Here is a 22,609-nt window from a genome sequence, read left to right as displayed (position 1 = left end):
TTCAAAACAGTAGGGGCAAAAGAAGATAAAGGATCTACAACTCACTGTATTCGAATAAGGAACCAGAGTGATTTATATAATAAAAAAGGCTACTTTTTTCAATGTACAGCACCATGCGTTTCGATGAATTTATTCTCATTATCAAGTGCAAATGTGTACGTCTACATTTTATATGATGTTTCCATGTGTGTTGTTCTGTCTCTCTTGCCATGTCATCGTCTTTTTCTAATTTTGCTAGTCCAGCCCCGTTAGCTGAGTTGTTAGCGCAGCGGAATGCCAGGCCAAGGGACCCGGATTCGATTCCCAGCTGAGACAGGAGATTTTCTCCGCTCAGGGACTGGGTGTTGTGTTGTCCTCATCATCATTTCATCCCCATCTCCGACGTGCCAGTCGCCCAGTGTGGCGTCGAATGTAATAAGTACTTGCCCTCGGCGGTCAAACTTCCCCAAATTGGGGACTCCCGGCCCACGATGCCGTACGCTTATTTCCATTTTCTGATTTTGCTGCAAATGGAAAATCTGAAAATATTAAACTTGTGTTTTTTTACATGCTAATGTCAGAAAATAATTTTTTCCGTCTGCTACCGTGTACAGTGTGTCTTTCGTAGTGCAGATAGTCAAACATACGCAAAACATCATTCACGCAGCCAGAATGAATTTTCCCTCTGCAGCAGATTGTGCTCTAATATGAAACTTCCTGTGCCGGACAGGGACCCGAAGCCACGATCTTTGCCTTCGGTGGACAAAGTCTCTGGAAACTGAGCTACCCGAACACGGCTCGCAACCCTTACTCACAACTTTGCTTCCGCCAGTATCTCGTCTCCTATCTTCCAAACTTCGCAGTTATTCCGTGCAACGTGCGAGACTAGCATTCCTGGAGGAATGGATATTGCAAGGATATGCCTTAACCACAATCTAACATTCTGGAAACAATCTCACACGCTGTGGCTAAGCAATGTCTCCGCAATACCTATTCTTCCGAGAGTGCTACTCTCGTAAGTTACACGGGAGAACTGTGATGCCTGAAAGGTAGGAAATGAGGTACTGGCGGAAGTAAAGCTGTTAAGACGGATCGTAAGTCATGCTGTGTTGGTAGACCATTTGTCCACGAAACGTGAAGATAGTGCGTTCGAGTCCCGATCCGACACACAGTTTTGATCTTCCAGGGAGTTTCATAACAGCACACGCTTTTTGTTTATGTGAAATCAAAGTATCCTACAAATGTTTTACGATATTCTAACATCAGCATCTTAAAAACCATAGGGTTTATATTTCCAGATATTCCAGTTACAGTAACGCCGCGAAGAGACGACTGCAGGGAAAGAGAGACAGAACAACACATATGTAAACGTCACATAAAACATTAGTATAATGTTTGAACTTGACAAAGAGTATAAATTCTTGGAATGCGTTGCGTTATGCATGAAAAAAGTAACTGATTCAGTGTTTTATTATTTAAATCATGTATGTCAATTGCAGGTTACATAAAATCATTGATTATTATGAATAAAATTAAGGAACCAATTGCCAGAAACGTATTTTTCCAGCATTACGTCTTACTGAATTAATGATACACGTTATGTATTTTAGTGTTTTATGACAAACAACTGTCTGCTGCCAGATACAATTAATGTCAGTTGTTCTCATAGCGCAGGTGATAGCGAACGAGACTGCACAAACTTTGGCTCGACTTCGATCTTTATTACCGTCTCATGTCCAAATTTTGTATCGTTACTTTATTCGGTTTTAGGAAACCAAAGTACACATTTGGCGACACCGTTTAGGGCGGTCCGCTTGAATTTGCACGCACAATGGCCTGATTGGCTAACTTCAGTGCTAATTAATTCCGAAACGGCGCACCATATCGAAATTTTTTCTTAACAATTGTTCCTCAGCACAACCTACCCTGCAACACACTTACAAACTTTCCAGACTGTTTCTGACCGCTCTGTACGCGCGGGGAAGTTTAAAACTGTCTGCCAAACAGTCTACAGACAGATCTTAGGATATACGGTTCCTAAGTACTTGTAACTTCATGCAAGGTAAGGTAGCGTATCACAGTGATTTCTATAATTAACAGTGGCTAATTTTATGGTTAACGAAGTGAAGTCCAATAGCTATCTAAGTGTTCTACATAAAAAAGGTACAGTTTATTTGCAGACGACCTGGCTCTCCTAGTAAACAGTGAAGAGCATTACTAGAATCTGTGTTTAAATTGAATAACGTTTTACAGACTTACAGAATCTGTAAATGAAGCACAACTAATGGCTCTGGAAGAGAAAACTCGTAAGAAGGACAAAAATGTGATAAACAATAAAATAATAGAGGGCAGAGATGTCAAGACACAAAACTAATTGTTCAAAATATACAGAACTATAATGCTATAAATGGTTGTATAAGGAGGTATCTTGGCAGAACCGTGAGAAAAAGATAATACTAAGACTACATACCGTGGTGGTTAGGCCTGCTCTTAAGAATGGTGGTAAAAACTGAACTCTAAGAAAAGGAGAGGAATGAAGAATCGAAACAGCTGAGACGAGGTCTCTGAGGTCACTTCTTGGACTAACGTTAAGAGACAGAATGTGGAGTAAAGACATGAGACAACAACTAGATGTGAAAACAACAATGACGTAAGCGATTAGGCAACACCAAAATAAAAAGAAAGGTCTGATCACATCAAAAGAGTTCCACCTGAGTTCCTGCCTTGGCGAGTATTACATTTTTTGAAAAGCTAAAGGACGGGTGTAGAACGACCAGTGTACGGATGGAAATAACTGTTTTGCCAGATTCTTTTGGCAATACCCTCTCCTTGAAATAGAAGAAGAAGGTTACATAAGTTAGGGTATAAAAATAAAGCTTATACAAAATATGAACCACCCAAGGTCGGCATAATTACCTATAACCATGGCATATCAGCAACTACTAGAAATAAAAAGGAAAATGAGGGCATCCTAAAGTAACGCATGTGGTATACGGGGAAAGAGAAGCGTATAACGCAAACGTTATTAATGTGTGCCTGAAAGTGTAAGGAACGAAAGCGAGAGAAAATAGAGCGATGTCACACATATAATCAGGTACAAAAGTTTTTTATATAAATACCTGGGCATAAAAGAGTCATAAATACACGATGATTGCTGAATAATAATAGCATGGCAGTGCCACGTTTAGTAAGTACCATAGTAAAGCAGTTTGTTACAATAATATTTTGGTTTTGCTCTGTTGTTAAATGTCTTCATGAACGCCATTTTCCAGACGCTCTTTAAAGTAGCCGTATTGTGATCTTAACTTAAACAGGAGACAATGTCATTCCGTGACGCTTACAAAATTCTTTGCCTTAGACGAACCGTCATAAATGGAAACTGATCCTAAGTCGGCGAACGCTAGCGAGATATCTGCCCCTTTATTTGCAATAGCCATAGGTGGTTGAGGTTAAAGGTGGATGTATTGCTCTCGAATATTATCCTCATGAAGGAAATCGAAAGATAGAATGACAGAGAAAGAGCACAGTACAGTACTGGATGTCCATCGATGAACGATATATTAAAAATGGCTCACTCCATAAACTAACCAGAAGAACAATCACAGTCTCTTTTACGTTAGGTATTAGTAGCTTTTGTGAATGAAGGGAGCCCCATTTGTCAAACGTTGAGGGAAGTTCACTATTCAGAAAAGAATTCAACCGATTCTGTGTGACATTTACATTGTAGATGAGACATGATGTCTGGTTTGGGGGCGATCAAATGCGTGGTCATCACGGCCCTTACAATGTCCCAATTGTTACACAGTCAAATTTTTTACACAGTCCACTACAGTCACTGCACGAATGATGATGGTGATGATGAAATGATGAGGACAACACAAAGACTCAGTCCCCTGGCAGAGAAAAATCCCGAACGCGGCCGGGATCCAGAGGCAGAAACGATAGCCACTATACCACGAGCTGCGGACGTAGGAGACATGGATCCTCCTCTTCAGACCAAGGACAGAGCACCAATTCAGGCCTCGCATTAAATTTCGTTTCCAGGAAAGACTATGGTCAGTGTCTCCCAGAATGCTAACGAGATTGATCTTAATGAGTAAATTTATAACCGTCAAATAGAACTCAAGTCTTCATGAGTAACTAAATAAAAAACAGATGCTTACAGGTTTTGATCACGAAATAAAAAAAAAGTAAGACAATGCACTTGTCCAGAAATATGTTTCGGAAATTGGAAAACTGAAGAATGTTAAGCACGAATTTTTGGTATCTTCATTTTATATACCAGATATGGCCCAATCTTGTTATCTATGTACATCGATTCCCAAAGGCATTTGAAACTGGAAAACCTTACGTACAGGTACAATAAAAATATTATCAAGAGCGGTAGATGAGTTTTTTATAGCCCTTCTACGATTGCACAACAGGTATGGAAACAATTAACCAAAAAGCCTTTGACGAGTAGTTTTGATCTGAAGAAACGCAATTTATTGCTGCCAAGTCAGTCTATGTTTACCAGATGAACATAATATAGCGCCCTACGTGGTACAGCATTCACAAATAGATAATTGTCTTGGCATTCGACGGACAAATACCGGAGACATATAATAGAAGTTTACAAAGCCTGGAAACGGAAAGAAGATCAAGGTTTAACGTCACATTGACGTTGAGGTTATTAGTGATGGACCACAAGCTCATAGAGAAATCACGGAAATGTTTGGCGCGGATTTTCTGGCGAAGGTTTGGATCTCTAACCTCCTGAATGTGTTATCTACTGATCCACTTCGCTCGTTACAAGGTTTACTGTAAGCAAACCGGTCTATTGTTGGGTGGAGTACCTTGCAAGAAAGAAAAACAAGACGTAAGAAAAACTGAAACGCGGATTACATCAGTAGACGTATCACAAAAATTGCACTATTAGTTGTGCGTTACCTCTCTAGTGATATTTCTTACGTTCAGTAATTTTGTTTTGCCAGTACTGTGGCGCCATTTAACAGAAATTGAAAATGTGTTACGTAATAACCGACCAACGCAACCCGGATACAAAAACTTCATCTCAGGTAACTGAAGCTGCCCTACGTACTGCTGCTGACGCAGTGATACCTATCGCGCTTGGTTCTCTTCAAATGGTCACGTAACACCGTGCTGTTACACAGACCGGCTTTCCTATTGCAAGTCTGTCAATAATACCTAGGTAACGTATTTGAAAGCAGAGCTAGCCTGTAATTAACCTTGGCTGGTAGCGTGATGCTACTTTATTCTTGGCTCTCTCCCGGTGCAGCGTTACGTGAGGTTCGCTGTCAGAATCGCTTCACTCACGGATTACAGGTAATGCCCTCCCATTATCCTGCCACTGATGGTATCACGAAGACACGAAAATTGCTGCCACTTTCAGGAGGAGAATGCCTGCGCTCAGTAGCGAAGGGCGCACTGAAGTTAACTGCAGTATAATTTATAGGGTCATCCTCAACAGTTTCACATAATTCGCTGTAAATTCCAATGCTGCTGTGCGACTGAAATAGCATTGAATAGAAGCGTAAAATAAGCATCTGTTTATCATATTCGTTAACTCCAATTGTACATATTTTCAAACTTGTAGTAGAGCATTTTTTGTTGCGTAATTGCTGAACACACTCTCAGATAGTAAGAACCCTCTGTCCGTCATTTTCGTTCACTTATCCGTAGGAGACGGGTGGAGATCTATGGTCATTGAAAGAGCAATTTCAATAATATATTGGACAAAACAGTAGTGTATAAAAGTTTATTTTATTGCTAGTTCGGTATTGGCTTAATGTCCAATTTCAATGACCCTGTTTATGGAAGACGAATGACCTGTGTAATTAATTTCAAATCAGTGTAATAAATGGTCGACATCGAGAGAGGCAGTAACAGTAATAAAAAAATCTAAGATATAATTATAAATTGGTATAATGAATCGCCCTTTCAGAGTAAACTGGTCAACATTTTTTCCTGTCGAGTTCTACCAACATTTATGATTAATCGCTAGTGGGGTTACTGAAGTATAGGAATGGGATGAAATAGGTTCTCCAGTGTTTGATTTACTTCGAGTAACCATACTACCATTTTTATTCATTCATAGTTATCCCTACAGACGTAAATGGTCCCTTCCTTTCTTTTCTTACGGTACGCAGTTACGTATAACAGATGCTATAGCTGAAACTTCCTGACAGAATAAAACTGTGTGTCGGATCGAGACTCGAACTCAGGACCTTTCGCGGGCAGGTGCTCTAACATCTGAGCTACCCAAGCACGACTCACGCCCCGTCCTCACAGCTTTACTTCTTCCAGTACCTCGACTCCTACCTTCCAAACTTCACAGAAGCTCTCCTGCGAAACTTGCAGAACTAGCACTCCCTGAAGAAAGGATATTGCGGAGACATGGTTTAGCCACAGCCTGGGGGATGTTTCCAGAATGAAATTTTCACTCTGCAGCTGATGTGCACTGATATGAAACTTCCTGACATTAAAACCGTGTACCGGATCGAGACTCGAACTCGGGTAGGAGACGAGGTACTGGCAGAAGTAAAGCTGTCAGGACGGGCGTGAGTCGTGCTTGGGCAGCTCAGTTGGTAGAGCACTTGCCCGCGAAAGGCAAAGGTCCCGAGTTCGAGTCTCGATCCGGCACACAGTTTTAATCTGTCAGGAAGTTTGGTATCAGCGCACACTCCGCTCCAGAGTGAAAATCTCATTCTGGAGATGCTGTAGCTGCTGAACTGCTGTAACACAACTACACAACATTAAAATCATGTGGAACTTAAGGGTGGAAACCCTACTAGGATTCTACTGCCTACATGGAAAAATTCGTTCATTCGTATCTCACGCAGTACCTTCCCCACGCAAGGTGTCAATGTTTGGTCCGAGGCGAAAACTGGGTCTGTCATGTAGCCTGTTCCTCTTGTACAGTTCAGAGTCAGTTTCACTGGTTGCATCATGCTTTCAGTTTTTGTACCCACCATTGCTGTGAAGCGCAAACATCAGATTAGCAAAGTTTCTCCAATGACTACCATTTGTAGGAGAAATACAGAAGTACTAGCAATTTTTCAGTCGCCGAATAGACAACATACATGAACAAGGACATTGGGAGGGAAGGCGATGTGGGACATTTCCGCTCCATCATCGGTTCCATTGGCTAATACTCATCGTGTTTCTCTATAAGATCCGGAACTATGATCTTTAATTTATAGAAAACGTAATCTGTAAGTCCTTAAAAATGGGTAGTCTGTAGCGTCCAGATTATGCTGAGAATTTTTGGGATAATACATCTGCGTGCGATAAACCGTCTTTGTCTGATAGAAGATTCATTTGTTAGTCACACTTAATCTCATTCCAAAATTTAACCACAATTTAATTAACAAATTCGTTAAAGAGTTCGTTTGTTTTAGTACATAAATGTGAACTAATCGCATTGCCTATTATATTTCACAAGTACAAACCTACGCTCCTCTCGTGTCAGTAGTGACGAAGTACCTGAACCGTGTAGTGCGATCGTTTAGCTAAGAACTTTATCCACAAAGTTATTGATGACTAGTGCATGTACAACAGTATGCCAAAAATAACCAAGGACACAAGAAGTTATGTTCCTAACGTACAATTTTCGGACGCGCATGTTACTACGGGAGACGGTACTACGTCAAAAAGTGAGATTTTATTTTGCTTATCACGTACACATTGGCGAGGTATGTTATTACGTCAGCCTGCTAGAAGTGCCACATATTCCTTTCGAGCAATATTCATTTCTAGACTCTCATCGGCTAGATGGGGTGAAGGTATCTATTTTTTCTAGGTCTCCAGGAGTATGCAGAACCGAAGTATCTATAATTATTCCCACAGCTGCTGTAGCATACAAGGGAGAATTTTCGCATAACAGGGGCAGGCATCCGACGATTGATGTACCACAGACGTTCAGTTGGGTTAAGAATATGGGATATAGGTATTAATGTTGTCTCTGAGCCACATGCTGTCTCTTTCAGCTACTGTCAAGGCACTTTATCGTGCTGAAAGTGAATTTAGTTCCCAGGGAAGACGATAACCTTGCACAAATGAATGCGATCTCTAGGGACTGATTCTTCACCACCACGACGAAAAGTGAGATCTTAACAGAGTAACTGTTCCAGCGAATTCCATAGAACCTAAACCAATTCCCCTTCCCGTCTTCGTATCGCGGGATTAGCCGAGCGGTCTCGGGCGCCGCAGTCATGGACTGTACGGCTGCTCCCGGCGGAGGTTCGAGTCCTCCCTCGGGCATGGGTGTGTGTGTTTGTCCTTAGGATAATTTAGGCTAAGTAGTGTGTAAGCTTAGGGACTGATAACCTTAGCAGTTAAGTCCCATAAGATTTCACACACATTTGAACATTTTTCCGTCTTGAGTTCCATCGGACTTACAGTACTGGTAGCATCATAGAAATGCTTTTCCATAATGCGAGTAATGGGTCCACACGCATAACATTTTCACGAAAGAAGAACTCGAAAGTTTCACTAATTTCATCGCTTCAGAATTACTTCGCCATGAACCACGAAGCTGATAGTGATTCCTTTCAAAAAAGAAGGGTTCAAATGGCTCTGAGCACTATGCGACTTAACTTCTGAGGTCATCAGTCACCTAGAACTTAGAACTAATTAAACCTAACTAACCTAAGGACATCACACACATCCATTCCTGAGGCAGGATTCGAACCTGCGACCGTAGCGGTCGCTCAGTTCCAGACTGTAGCGCCTAGAACCGCACGTCCACTCCGGCCGGCCCTTATTCATTTACCCTGATGACTCATACCATTATGACCATAGGGCATTGCGATATAGAAGCTACTTGGTAGCGCTGTAAATAAAGTACATAGACAGCGCAGAGACGAATGGCAAATCGTTGTATCGACGACACGAGACAAAAGAGGGGAAATTCACTGACATGAGCGACTTGAACAATGTGTAGGGAATAAACATCTCGGAACGGCGAAACTCATCGCTTGTTCGTGTGCAACTGGAGTGAGCATCTGTAGCTGGCCATTCTGGCCGAGCGGTTCTAGGCGCTTCAGTCTGGAACCGCGCGACCGCTACGGTCGCAGGTTCGAATCCTGCCTCGGGCATGGATGTGTGTGATGCCCTTAGGTTAGTTAGGTTTAAGTAGTTCCAAGTTCTATGGGACTGAAGACCTCAGACGTTAAGTCCATAGTGCTCAGAGCCATTTGAACCATTTGAGCCATTTGAACATCTGTGGAAAGTGATTGAAGGACGGTGGAACTTAACTAGGCGACAAGCTGTTGGACGTCCAGGCTTAATTACAAGAAGTGGAGTACGGAAGCTTATCTGCTTCGTAAAGGCGGCGATTTGTGGCAGATACGACAATAGAGCACAGTACTGGTGTACCCACAAGTGTTTCGGAACACACCGTTCAGCGCACACCGTTAAGATGGGACTCCACAACAAACAATCGCTAATTATTCCCATATCGCCGAACTTCATCGTCAGTTACGATTGCACTGGGCACAGAATCATCGAGACAGGGATGTGTATCGATGGCAACATATCTGCTAATCGAACGAATCACATTTCTTGTTACGTCATGTCCGTGGTAGTGACTGGATACGCCTCATCCACGTTGCCTGAAACATCTCACTCTCCGCGGACACAGGACAACACGAGCAGTATTCTTCTGTTGTGTACGTATACGTGAGCTTCCCTGGGACCTGTGGACTATGTTAACATTCTTAGAGGCCGTCTACATCCCTTCATGTCTGATGTCTTCCAAAAAATCGCTCTGAACACTATGGGACTTAATTTCTGAGGTCATCAGTACCATAGAACTTAGAACTACTTAAACCTAACTAACCTAAGGACAGCACACACATCCATGCCCGAGGCAGGATTCGAACCTGCGACCGTAACGGTCGCGCGGCTCCAGACTGTAGCGCCTAGAACCGCTCGGCCACTCTGGCCGGCTGATGTCTTCCCCGAAGGCGATTGCTTCTTCGAGCAGGATTATTACTCCAGTCACAAAACCAGACTGTAACTACAGTGGTTAGAGCAGCATGATACAAAAGCCACGATGACGTCTTTGTCGCTGATTTCGCCTTATCTGAATCCGATGTAGCACATTTGGGACTCTCTCGGCTTACATCGTAACGCTCACAAACCGCAGGAGTGTTATTTAGGTCAATTACGAGACCTGGGGGTAGATATATCAAGACACATACCCCTATGAACCTATCATGTGCTTCTCGAATTCATGTTACCCTGACTCCCTCCTGTACTGCCTTCCATAAGTGTACCAATACGCTGTTAAAAGGGTGGTCATAATGTTTTCACTCATTAGTTTAGTTTTCTCATCAAAACTCCAAATACGTCTGGTCAGTTTCACGAGTACTCCTATTTCTTCCATGATCTTCCATTTTCTTTCCTTGCTGACATTATGACTGGCTCTCTCGTAGTTTAAATAGGCAATATACTTTCATACGATGATCCTTCATCATTTCAGTCGCTTGTGTGAGTATGAATATTTGGTTTGTCACTCATATGCTTTTACTTTTTCTTAATGATTCCATTCTGCCTGTAGCTATCTCTTTTTTAATACTATCCTACAATTACAACTTTAGGTCATATTTACTACCTACATGTGTTCACTGTATGATCATCAAAATCTGCGCTGACAAATGTTGTTACGTTGATCTCTTGAAAGCGTTTAAATTGCAGCCCGCACGTCATGTGTGGTTATGTGGTTTAATAATACAGGATGGTCAGCATCAGTCGGAAAAGCCTGTCAAGGTGTTGCAAAGTAGGCTGTGTTGCGAAATAATTGTTGAGAAAAAAATTCTATTCGTTGCCCCATCCCCTAGTTAAATAGCATTGAAGTTAGCCAATCAGGCCACTGTGAGCGAAAATTGCAACGGCCAGCCAGATGCAATTAGTGTCAGTTGTACTCATGGCGTAAATGATAGCGCGCGAGACTGCCCATAGTTTGCTTCTGGAATTTTCTCGCACAGTGGCCTGATTGGTTAACTTCAATGTTAATTAACTTGGAACAGGCGCATCGTATCGAATTCTTTCCTTTATAATTATTTCTGAGTGCAACCAACTATGTAACACCCTTACAAGCTTTCGAGACTATTTCTGACCACCCTGCATATGTGATTTTAACATCGTCGCGTGCTGCCATACTGTTGGTGGTCCTTGTACAATTTCAAATATACATGTGACAGCAGCACTCAGAAGTACAGCGCTATAAACATGATTCATATACAAGTGCAGGAGAACAACGTTACTGTAATGCTGCAAGTACACATACATACTTTCTATAACCTATCCCTACGATACATTGTCTATTCTCACTCCCCTATCTGACAATGAAATCCGTTCACAGATCTACCCATCCTTCCGGCTTCGACGGAACATTTCACTTCGGCTCCATGACAGAGCTCCTCTTCATCTCCTTCCGCCTCTCTGGAATCCTGCTTCACCTACTGATTATTTCCTGTAAATTCCATGTTATTAATAGGCTGTGTTTAAAAAGAACTACCACCATAGTTTACTTAAATCTTACCGTTTACCAAAGCCTGATTTAGCAACTTTAAATCAATGTACATGTTTTACATTTTTAATTTATAGAAGCTGTGTCTTTGTATCTTATAAATGCTCACGGTCGCAGAGTTGCAATTAATCGCTGCTAGAGCACCCTCGCTCTCGTGGGCAAGGGATTGAAATAACAACAAACCAGAGAACAGAATGGCAACATTTTCCATTGCAGAATTTTTCATCGTATTGTCAACAAATGTATGTAGACACTTAAAAATGGCGTATGGTCGAAACTGTATATAGGTACAGAAAATAAACTAAAAATTGACCGTTGCAGCTAAGTTGGAGTCATTTAGACATTTCTTGGAAATGTCCGGTTACTTTGTATTATAGTGTTCCCTGTCAGGAGAAACCGCCATAGCTACGGTCGCAGGTTCGAATCCTGCCTCGGGCATGGATGTTTGTGATGTCCTTAGGTTAGTTAGGTTTAACTAGTTCTAAGTTCTAGGGGACTAATGACCACAGCAGTTAAGTCCCATAGTGCTCAGAGCCATTTTTAGAAACCGCCATATTACGGGTGGGTGAAGGAGGACGAGTCAGGAAAAGCAATAGATATGGCTAGCACTTGCTGTTCCAAATACAATACGACTGTAGCAGTTCATTTCTAGGTCGACTTTCTTCAGTACTGAGATGCTTTGTTTCAGTACTGCAGAATTACATACCACGTGTCGTGTGTCGTAACGGTTACCATTTGATTATAAAGCGATACTAAAATTCACGACCGTCTTTAACATGAGGGTTTGACTTTAAAATAATTTGTGAGTGATTTTATTGGTAAAATGAACCAATATACATCATTAGGAGGCAAATATCGAATGATGATGTCAGAATAACATGAATTCTTAGCTGTTATTAGCTTTGGTTAATGAAAGACAAGGTCCTGCTTTGTTGTATGTTTATAGCCTTGACGATTGAACATCGTTTCACTTAGTAACGTATTATAACCGTTGGGTCACAGTTAACACAACGTCTGCCCGCCGGGTTAGTCGTGCAGTCTAACGCACTGCTTTCCGGGAGGGGAAGGTGTGCCGGTCCCCGGCACGAATCCGCCCGGCGGATTAGCGTCGAGGGCCGATGTACCGGCCAGTCTGTGGATGGTTCTTAGGGTGGTTTTCCATTTGCTTCGGCGAATGCGGGCTGGTTCCGCTTATTCCGGATCTGTTACGCTATGTCGGCGATTGCTGCGCAAACACTGTCTCCACGTACGCGTGCACCATACTTACTCTACCACGCAAACAATTGGGGTTACACTCGTCTGGTGTGAGACGTTCCCGGGGGTCTTCTGGTGGCCGAACCCCGCAATAACCCCGGGTTCGGTGTGGGGCGGCGGCGGGTGAGTGGACTGCTGCAGCCTGTTGTGGGTTTGTGAACCACTGAGGGCTACGGCAGGGACGAAGCCTCTCCGTCGTTTCTATAAGTCCCCAGTTCAATACAATACGATACACTACTACACAACGTCTTGTACACTAACGAATCTCATTCATCTGATAATCGAATTAACCATTTAGTAGTGTCTGAGTCATATCGCAAACAACAACTACTATAACTGAGCTAGTACTACTCTCTCTCTCTCTCTCTCTCTCTCTCTCTCTCTCTCTCTCTATTTAGCAGTCAGTTCTGCTGGATATATACAGGGTGTCCCAAAACACACCGACAAGTTTTATGGACAGTTTTCTTACACCAAAACAAGAATAAATGTTTGGCAAACATGTGCTATAAAACACATACCTTAAGAGGATGAGCACTCGTTCAGTAGAAGAGGTGTGTTTCGCACTAGCGAAGATGAACAAGTGCTCACAGCACTTAAAGTACCGATTCTAGACCCCATGTGTATACGACTTTTTTTTCTTGTTTTGGTTCATACTACCACTTACAAGATATGAAAAGGAAGAGCTTACAGTGGAAGAGATTTGTTTACAGTATCTAAGATGAATAAGTGCTCATATCTCTTAAGGTAGGCGTTTTAGAGCTCATGTTTATTAGACTTCTTTTCTTGTTTTGGTATAAGGAACATGTTACTAAAGCTTGTCGGTGTTTTCTGTTTAATGTGCAATAATAATCGTTATATATTTTATTGTTTTAAAGAGAAACGTTATTAATGCTACAGTTAAAATTTTTGCAACGTTGAGAGATTGCATACAGAATCTATCGCTGTAAAATACGGTTTTACGTTTTACATAAGTAGAATTTAGGTAGAAATACATTTTCAGATCGGAAATGGAATAAATAAGTTTCGTAAACATTTAATACAGGGTTGTGATTTAAGTTCTAATTTCAAAATCCCTTTTTCAGTTAATATTTGCTAAGAATCAAGGTTTAATGTTGAACAGATTGATGTAGTCTTGTGTTCATAGCACACATATTATTAAAAATCTATATATTCTCATTATTTATCCTGAAATATTCTGTACTGCAATTTTACAAGACATTTGTTGGACCTCAGCATTGCTATTGACGACGAAAAGCTTTCCTTCAGTATTTTTCGTAAAACCTCTGCTACAGATCAAATTGTGCCCGCTAGTTCAGTGCATCCTCATATCCATAAGAAAGCATTTTTCCATTCAGCCATTCATCGTGCAGTCTCCGTACCTTCGTAACCAGACAAGCTTAATAAAGAGAGGAACACAATAAAAACTATTACAGTTAATCTTGTCTATGATCCCACGTTAGTTAACAAAATCTTCAAAGTTAAAACTGACGCTAAAGTGACCACTTTAGGCAGGAGTGCTATTCCAGACAGTAGCGAGTATAAAAATGTTTTCTCGGTTCCATTTTTAGACCCTCTTTCGTATAAAATTCGTCGTCTTCTGATTAAGAAATATGGATTCGAAGTTGTCTTTTCCACGAACAGTAACTTACAAAAAAGTCTCATCCACAATTTCAGTTTCACCGTTGATCCAATACATAATTCAGGAGTTTATAAAATCACTTGTGATACGTGTCCCGTTTATTATACAGGACAAACTGGAAGATCTGTCAGTGTCAGGGACAAAGAGCATTTATTGGCGAAAGGAGGCACTGATGTACACAATTCCACTTTTGCTGATCATCTGCTAATTTCCAGACACGTTGAACACATTGAAGAAATTTCCATTTTGTGTAGAGAAAGGGAAGGTCATAGGCTCAATGTACTCGAAGAGCTAGAGATTTTCAAACATATTTCTAAGAACGATGGCCGCGTCCTCACTGAACAGTTACAACAACGTCACAAAAAAATTTTCGGATGATTTCAATCCACTGCTCGCTGAATTTTGATTCCTCTATTTTTTACTACACTCATGCTCATAAATTAAGGATAATTGCAGAATGTGGTGCCACACAACGTCGCACTACACAAAACTGGCCCTAATAGCATAGGCATAGCATAGGCATAGTGAACACACACGACACAGATCTGTGTGTCCACGGTATTGGTGATAAGTTGACAAAACCGTCCCGAAACACATGTGCTACAAAACACCACTGTTTCCTGCGCATGTACCCCGACATCAGTATGGGATATTATCACCATGCACACGCACACAGGCCGCACAACGGGTTGGCATACTCTGGATCAGTTGGTCGAGCAGCTACTGGGGTATAGCCTCCCATTCTTGCACCAGTGCCTGTCGGAGCTCTTGAAGTGTCCAGGGGTTTGAAGACGTGCAGTGATACGTCGACCGAGAGCACCCCAGACGTGCATCGATGGGGTTTAGGTCTGGAGAACAGGCAGGCCACTCCATTCGCCTGATATCTTCTGTTTAAAGGCACTCCTCCACGATGGCAGCCCGGTGGGGCCGTGCGTTATCATCCATGTGGAGCAAGGTGGGACCCACTGCATCCCTGAGAAGACGGACACAGTGGTGCAAAATGACGTCCCGATACACCTGACCTTTTACAGTTTCTCTGTCAAAGACATGCAGGGGTGTAAGTGCACCAATCATAATCCCACCGCACGCCATCAAACCGCGACCTCCTTACAAGTCCCTTTCAAGGACATTAATGGGTTGGTATCTGGTTCACGCCAGATGAAAACCCGTCGAGAATCACTGTCCAGTGATACCGAAATCACTTTTCAGTGATACCTGGACTCGTCCGTGAACATAACCTGGGACCACTGTTCCAATGACCATGTACTGTGTTCTTGACACCATGCTTTACGGGCTCTCCTGTGACCAGGGTCAGTGATATGAACCTTGCAGGCCTCCGGGCGAATAAACCATGTCTGTTCACAGAATGAGATTTTCACTCTGCAGCTTCTGTAAAGTTTGGAAGGTAGGAGACGAGATACTGGCAGAAGTAAAGCTGTGAGTACCGGACGTGAGTCGTGCTTCAGTAGCTCAGCTGATAGAGCACTTGCCCGCGAAAGGCAATGGTCCCGAGTTCGAGTCTCGGTCGGGCACACAGTTTTAATCTACCAGGAAGTTTCATATCAGCGCACACTCCGCTGCAGAGTGAAAATTTCATTCTGGGAACATCCCCCAGGCTGGGGCTAAGCCATGTCTCCGCAATATCCTTTCTTTCAGGAGTGCTAGTTCTGCAAGTTTCGTAGGAGAGCTTCTGTAAAGTTTGGAAGGTAGGAGACGAGATACTGGCAGAAGTAAAGCTGTGAGTACCGGACGTGAGTCGTGCTTCGGTAGCTCAGTTGGTAGAGCACTTGTCCGCGAAAGGCAAAGGTCCAGAGTTCGAGTCTCGGTCGGGCACACAGTTTTAATCTGCCAGGAAGTTTCATGTCTGTTCAGTCGTCTATTCAGTCGACTGTGTGTCTGGAGACAACTGTTCAAGTGGCTGTGGTAGGTTCCCGAGCACGGCTACCTGCAGTACTCTGTGGCCATCTGCGGGCACTGATGGTGAGATATTGGTCTTCTTGTGGTGTTGTACACCGTGGACGTCCAGTACTGTAGCGCCTGAACACGTTTCCTGTCTGCTGGAATCGTTGCCATAATCCTGAGATCACACTTTGTGGCACAAGGAGGGCCCGTGCTGTGTCTGACCAGCCTCCAGTCGCCCTAATATTCTACCCCTCATAACGCCATCAATATGTGTTCTTTGAGCCATTTTCATCACGCAGTCACCATTAGCACATCTGAGCACGTCTGCACACTTACTCGCTGCACCGTACTGTGACATGCACCAGCACACCTCTGCGTAGATTGACTGCTGCCAGCGTCACGGTGCGACGACCGCAGGTCAAATGCACAGCATGGTCATACCCCGAGGTGATTTAAAGCCGCAAACCCTGCACCAGAGCGTTGTTTCACTATGTATCAGCATTATCCTTAATTTATGAGCATGAGTGTATATTGTTCCTGCTTCTGATTTCGAAGCATTATTTTCTTCTATTCTCATAGCTATGTGCTGCTACTGTTAAGTTCATGCAAATTCTTTCTGCATTGTACATCTGTTCTTAAAACCAAATTTCTTTCTCTCTCTGCCCTTTACGTAATAGTAATTTCTGTAAAATCTAACAGATGCCACTATGATACTTAAACTGCTTCACTTCTGTGTAATTTCAAAAAGACACTAATATCTCTTTATATTTTGTCTCTTTTCTTTAGTTAACTGTCGTTTTTTCAATTATTTTTGCTATAATGTTTCAAAAGAGCACACGTTACTGTCCACACCAGATAGGCGGCGCAGCTCGTATGTTTTCGTGGCGGCAGTGTCAGCAACAACGCCAGTCAGTCTGATGTTGTTCCCAGCTGAGTACACGTGGTAAAGGCTACAACGTTTTGTTTTACTTTTGAACTGAGAGCAGCTGCTAAAAATGCTGGCTATTGCTACTTAGCTATGTAATTTTACGTAAGTAACCTTTGTGCGTGAAGAAAAATTATCACCTTGATTAATGTGTTTTTTTTGTTGTACCTGATTTTGTATGTATTATTTTATACGATTTAGCAACTGTTCATTCAAATGAACACGCCACTAGTAGGTGTCGAAACCTACGTTTACGTCCAACCGGTTGGTTATTTAATGTTATATTTAAACTAATATACGGTTGCTGAATAACACTCATGTTCAGAACTGTAAGAAATGATAATAATGCACATTTGAAAGTATTTCTGCTAAATACATCATTCTGTACGCTAGGTGATAATGCATTTGATGTTCCATGTGCAAAATGTTTAACATCAATGATAGACAGCACCATACTTACGTACCATTTCACATTGTGAATCGTGTTCTTCATTAAACCTAAAGTACCAGCTGCTGCATTAGTACCATTAGCGTCTTATGTTTTCGGGAAGCCTCTACCCGGTAGTGAGTGAGCCGTGACTCTCTGCACCACAGGTGGCGTTCCTGGTGCTGGGGCCGAGTTTGATCACGATCGTGTACGCCTACTCGTACATCTTCACGATGATGAGCCGCCTGCGCAGCGGCGCACCCATCCACGACAAGGAGTACGCGACGGCGCTGTCCGAGAACCTGTCCAACCCCAACCACGTCATGTCGTTCGTGCTGGTCGTCTCCTTCTGGGTCTCGTGGACGCCGTACGCCGCCGTCAAGCTGTACGAGTACTTCGCCAACACTAAGTTCCAGATCCCGTACCTGCACTTCGGCATCGTGTGGCTGGGCATCCTCAACTCGTTCTTCAAGTCGGTCATCCTGGTGACGCTGAGTCCGCAGTTCCGGCTGGCGGCGCGCATCGTCTGCATCAAGCTGTGCCGCCGCTACAAGGGCCGGCTGCAGAGCGAGCTCATCAGCATGGAGGAAGACGACTGAGGCGCCTGCTGCCGCGGCAACCCTGCACAACCCACTCGTCGTCACCAACACTGAACACCACCCCACCCGCGATCCCTCGCGCTTTTTACGACAAGTCACTTATCTACCAGACTGTGCTAACCAGAAGCTGTGATAAACCTCCAAATAAGAAAAATAAACTGGAATTCCACTTTCTTTGCACCCCCACAAAGCTTAATCCGTATACAACCTAAAATACACTCGTGACAGAAAATATTCGGCGAAAGCGGCGTATAAAGCTAGTGAAACGGAGACCACGGCCTTGACACCACTATCTGCATAAAATGTTAAACCATAACGTATTTTTTCCTGGTGGAATCCTGCTTTGTTGAGTCATCCACTGCTGATTTCCCATGTTTTCTTTTTTATTAAGGTAATGTCTTTTGTGGTTTCAGTAATTTTTTCCACATATCCTTATTATTTCCCATATTCTATAATTTCCTCCTTCTCTAACATTTTTCTTCCCTAATTAAGATGCTACCCATTTCTATACTCTCTATTTTGGCCTATTATTATGTTAATGTCTGGTATTCAGGCATAAATCACTGCTCACACTCCTACTAGTATGGAAATTATGGTATTACGCCATATCTGTCGCAATTTATTATAGTTTTTGTTAAAAATATAAAACCAATGCAGTAAAACTACTGTGATTATTGATACTGCTTAAAACGGTTTATACGCGTCTTTTATGTAAGTTTTGTGAAGTACAATTCACGCCACCATTATAAGCCTATTTTTCAGCAACCGGCCTAACGAAAGCCGTGTCATAATTATTTGCCATACTGAACGAGGCCTCCTGTTATAATAATAATCTGTGCCAACGTCTTTTTCTTTTCTGAATTTTCAGAATACTGATATCTCAGCGTCTCACATACATTACTTACCATCAGTATCTCAGGTCATAAATTATCCCAAGATTCTAATGTCAAAATTCGACATCTCAGTCTCCAAAGTTATAATGCGACTTCATCACACGGGGTGCTACGTGGAATAATTACTGGATGCAGAACACGTTAATCTTTATAGGTTCCTGTCCAATGGTTCGACGTATTTATTCATCCGTACTGAATGTGCACCCCATGGGTAACGCAGCACTAGATTTGTGTGACTGGTGAAGTTTATCTGATTGGACAACCATTATTTACAATGCTTTGGTGACTATCCGGTATTTTTTCATGACTGCAGATAATATTTTCTTGAAAGACGACACATCCGTGCATAGATCTGCAGAAGATAACAACATTGTTTTAACATACCAGACTGCACAGAGATTAAGCAATACTGAAAAATTATGTACACAAGGTGATTCAAAAGCCGCAGCACATTGAAGTCATCAGTATTCGAATTGCTAATTATGAAGTTCGTACTAAGTTTTGGTCAAAATTCCCAGAAGTCATACCAGACGAAGAGTCTCAAAACTCATTTCAAAATACGAGTGGTATTCGTAAAGGAAAATTGGTAGACCTAGCCCGAAAATAATCAAAATAACACATAATCTTATGTTTCGTCCTGTAAAAAAAATACAAATACGAATCGAAATTTACCATTTCAGTTATAGCCAACTGCAACGTCACTCATCTTACTGTAAACAGAAAGGAATATTATCCTTACATCGTCGTCATCGATTAACGGTGTATTTCTGCGTGCTCAGCCGTGTTGTTGAATCCCTTTTTATGCACAGTAATTCGACGACTAACCTAGCTCGCAACTTGGGAGGGTCGTCGAAATTTTATGTATAAAATCAGTGGAACACACAGCTATTATTCCTACAAATGACAATTGCAAGGAAGAGGCTGACATCACAGTGTTCGATGCAACGATTTTAGGTTAGTCGAATCAGTGAGATGTCAGATTATGCACAGACAGCAGTGTTTAACATAAGAGTATGAAGATCCGTAATTATGTTTGGCAACAGATGAGCAAATTACGGCGTCCATTCCTGTTCCTGTTTCCTTCAGCATTTTTGAAATCCACCACCCGTCGTTAGTTACTGACTCCACATTCACTACTTTGCTGTGGAAACTTGAATTACAGTTGAATAAGTAAATAGTTCTGACGAAAAGTGATTTGGTACGTAACACTTGCTAGGACATCCAAACTGTCAACTTGCGAGATAATGGCCACAATGTTTCGAGAACAGAAATGAGTTCGCAAACTGTTATAAGTTTTGGTCCCAGATTATACCAGTTACAAATATCTGTTTAAGTTTAACAACTTATGTTCATGAAACTGAAATTACCATAAGGTAGTTAAATTAATTTATTTATTCGAAGTGAAGCGTCTTCTGGATCACCCTGTACCATAAGGAAATATGACATCTTACATTTATTGCATTAAATCTACACAAAGAGGGGTGTTTCTTTTCTAATCGAATTCGACAGTCACGTGCAATGTCATCTTATTGATAACGTAAAACGCTTTCAGTAATTTAGAAATTTCATGAAATTTTTATGAGATCTACGTCAATTTAATTAAATTGTAAATTTAAGATCATACAGTCTTGTACATTCTGGAATGTTCAGACTCAAATTTTGTCTTAAGAAGTTGTTCGATATTACTGCATAAAATTAGTGAGCTGATTTTTAAATACAATAATTTTTTCCAAAGAAATTGTTGGGAGGTTTTATAAGAAAATATGTGTCGATCAAAATACATTCGTCTGTTTTTTTGTAGCTATCTTTGTAAAGTTAACCCTTTACCAAAGAGTATGTATTCATCATTCCAAGACATTCTGATTTTGTAATTCAATGTCTTTCATTCAATTCATGGTAGTTAAATAACAGTTTAAAACTATTTTCTATTGACAGTGCTGAAACAGTGTGTCGTCACTTTGTAGGATTGTAGTTTCTGACACGTAACACTGATAGAACTGTGCAAAAAACAACCAGCAATCAATATTTAATCCTACGCAATAATGAGATAATTTAACAAAAACAACTCTAATACTTGCAACTGTGATTCTTAGACATTTTATTCCATGTTAGACATAGTGTATGATTCAGTGTTCTGTTACACACATTATGCTAATCTGTGTTTAACATCTTGCACGTACTGAATGAGCTCACTTTGTACAGACAAGTATTACTTACGGCCTGTTTTTACAAAAAGCAATAATGATATATTTAACTAACTTGTTAAGAACAATGGGAAGCTTGTATCTCGTTTTTAATCTCATTAACTGTCCGCCCACTCTTAACACGTCTTATCTTTTTCCTATGGCTATCATATTTCAGTGTTTGCTCAATACTAAGATTCTATTTTTAATAACGCACTATTCTTAAATGCCTACTTTATAACTTTTTAAAATCTTATCTGCTGGCACTTTATCAAAGGCTAATTATTTTTAAAAAAATACTTACAGTGGCGCTTGATATTTTAAATTCTTGTAATTTTATCGTGAACGAGAAGTAAATATACAGACATTGACTACATTGTTGCTGAAAGGGAGGTACCTGTCTTTCACGTTTGTATCACATTTGCGAAACTAAGATGCTCGAATTACGTTTTACTTGTGTCCAGATTGTTATTTTCGTACAGTTACGGTTATATGCTTGTAAGAATCATTGATCGTCTTTCCAGTGAAACTTACAATAATGTAAAAACAATAACAACGTTAGTAAAGGCAATAATTTTGTGTGCAAACTCACTTATCGGCTTAAACAAACAGTTAAGGACGACATATTATCATGAAAATCAATATATAAGTAGAAAATTATTCTGGATTTTTTCCTTACCTTCAACCGGTGCTAATGCTGTTCTTTAAAAGACAATCATTAATTCTTGCTGTTTTACACTGTGACTTGACCTCTCGATAATTTTGTAAAATACCTTCACTTGGAACAATGTTCTCTCGAAATACAGTTATCTTTATTTACGAATGAATGCTCTACTAGCAGTTACTTCAACTCTGAGGAAGGACGTCACGACATTATCATCTTTCACACAGAAATGTTCCTATGACATAACCAACGCTTAACTAAACAAATCTTAAATATTTTGTTTCTTCAGAGAGGGATATCACAAGGTCTGCGTGTTACACGAACCGCAGAATTTCTCTGCTTTTGAAACATCCTGGAAGACAGACGAAAGTTGGAGCAGAATAAGAGACAACGTTTGGTGAAAAATTACAGGCGACACGTAGCTAGTGCAATAAAATTATCGTTTTCCGCGCTTCGTTTTGTTCACTACTTAGTCAATCAGACCAAAGGGTACTTCGGTTAGTTTGTACTGTTTCATAGGAAAAAATTACCTTCATAAAACTCCATCAGCTAGAAACTTGAATTATTAGGTTATATTTTAGGATATTTTCTCTGTCTCAGTGCTTAAA

The 22,609-nt window shown here is 41.3% G+C and overlaps 1 protein-coding gene across 1 annotated transcript in view; it reads left to right on the top strand.

Moving 5' to 3' along the window:
* Positions 1-20,035, top strand: part of LOC126187694 (G-protein coupled receptor 52-like) — a 163,433-nt gene extending 143,398 nt beyond the window's left edge. Inside the window, exon 3 of the mRNA XM_049928936.1 lies at positions 17,830-20,035. Coding sequence (XP_049784893.1) covers positions 17,830-18,261 — 432 coding nt within the window. The 3' untranslated portion in view covers positions 18,262-20,035. The remainder of the gene's footprint in view (positions 1-17,829) is intronic.
* The last annotated feature ends 2,574 nt before the right edge of the window (positions 20,036-22,609 follow it).

Source organism: Schistocerca cancellata, chromosome 5, assembly GCF_023864275.1.
Source record: "Schistocerca cancellata isolate TAMUIC-IGC-003103 chromosome 5, iqSchCanc2.1, whole genome shotgun sequence".
NCBI classification, from domain to species: Eukaryota; Metazoa; Arthropoda; class Insecta; order Orthoptera; family Acrididae; genus Schistocerca; species Schistocerca cancellata.
The sequence above is the reverse complement of the archived record's forward strand: the minus strand, read 5'-3'. Positions and strand labels throughout refer to the sequence as shown.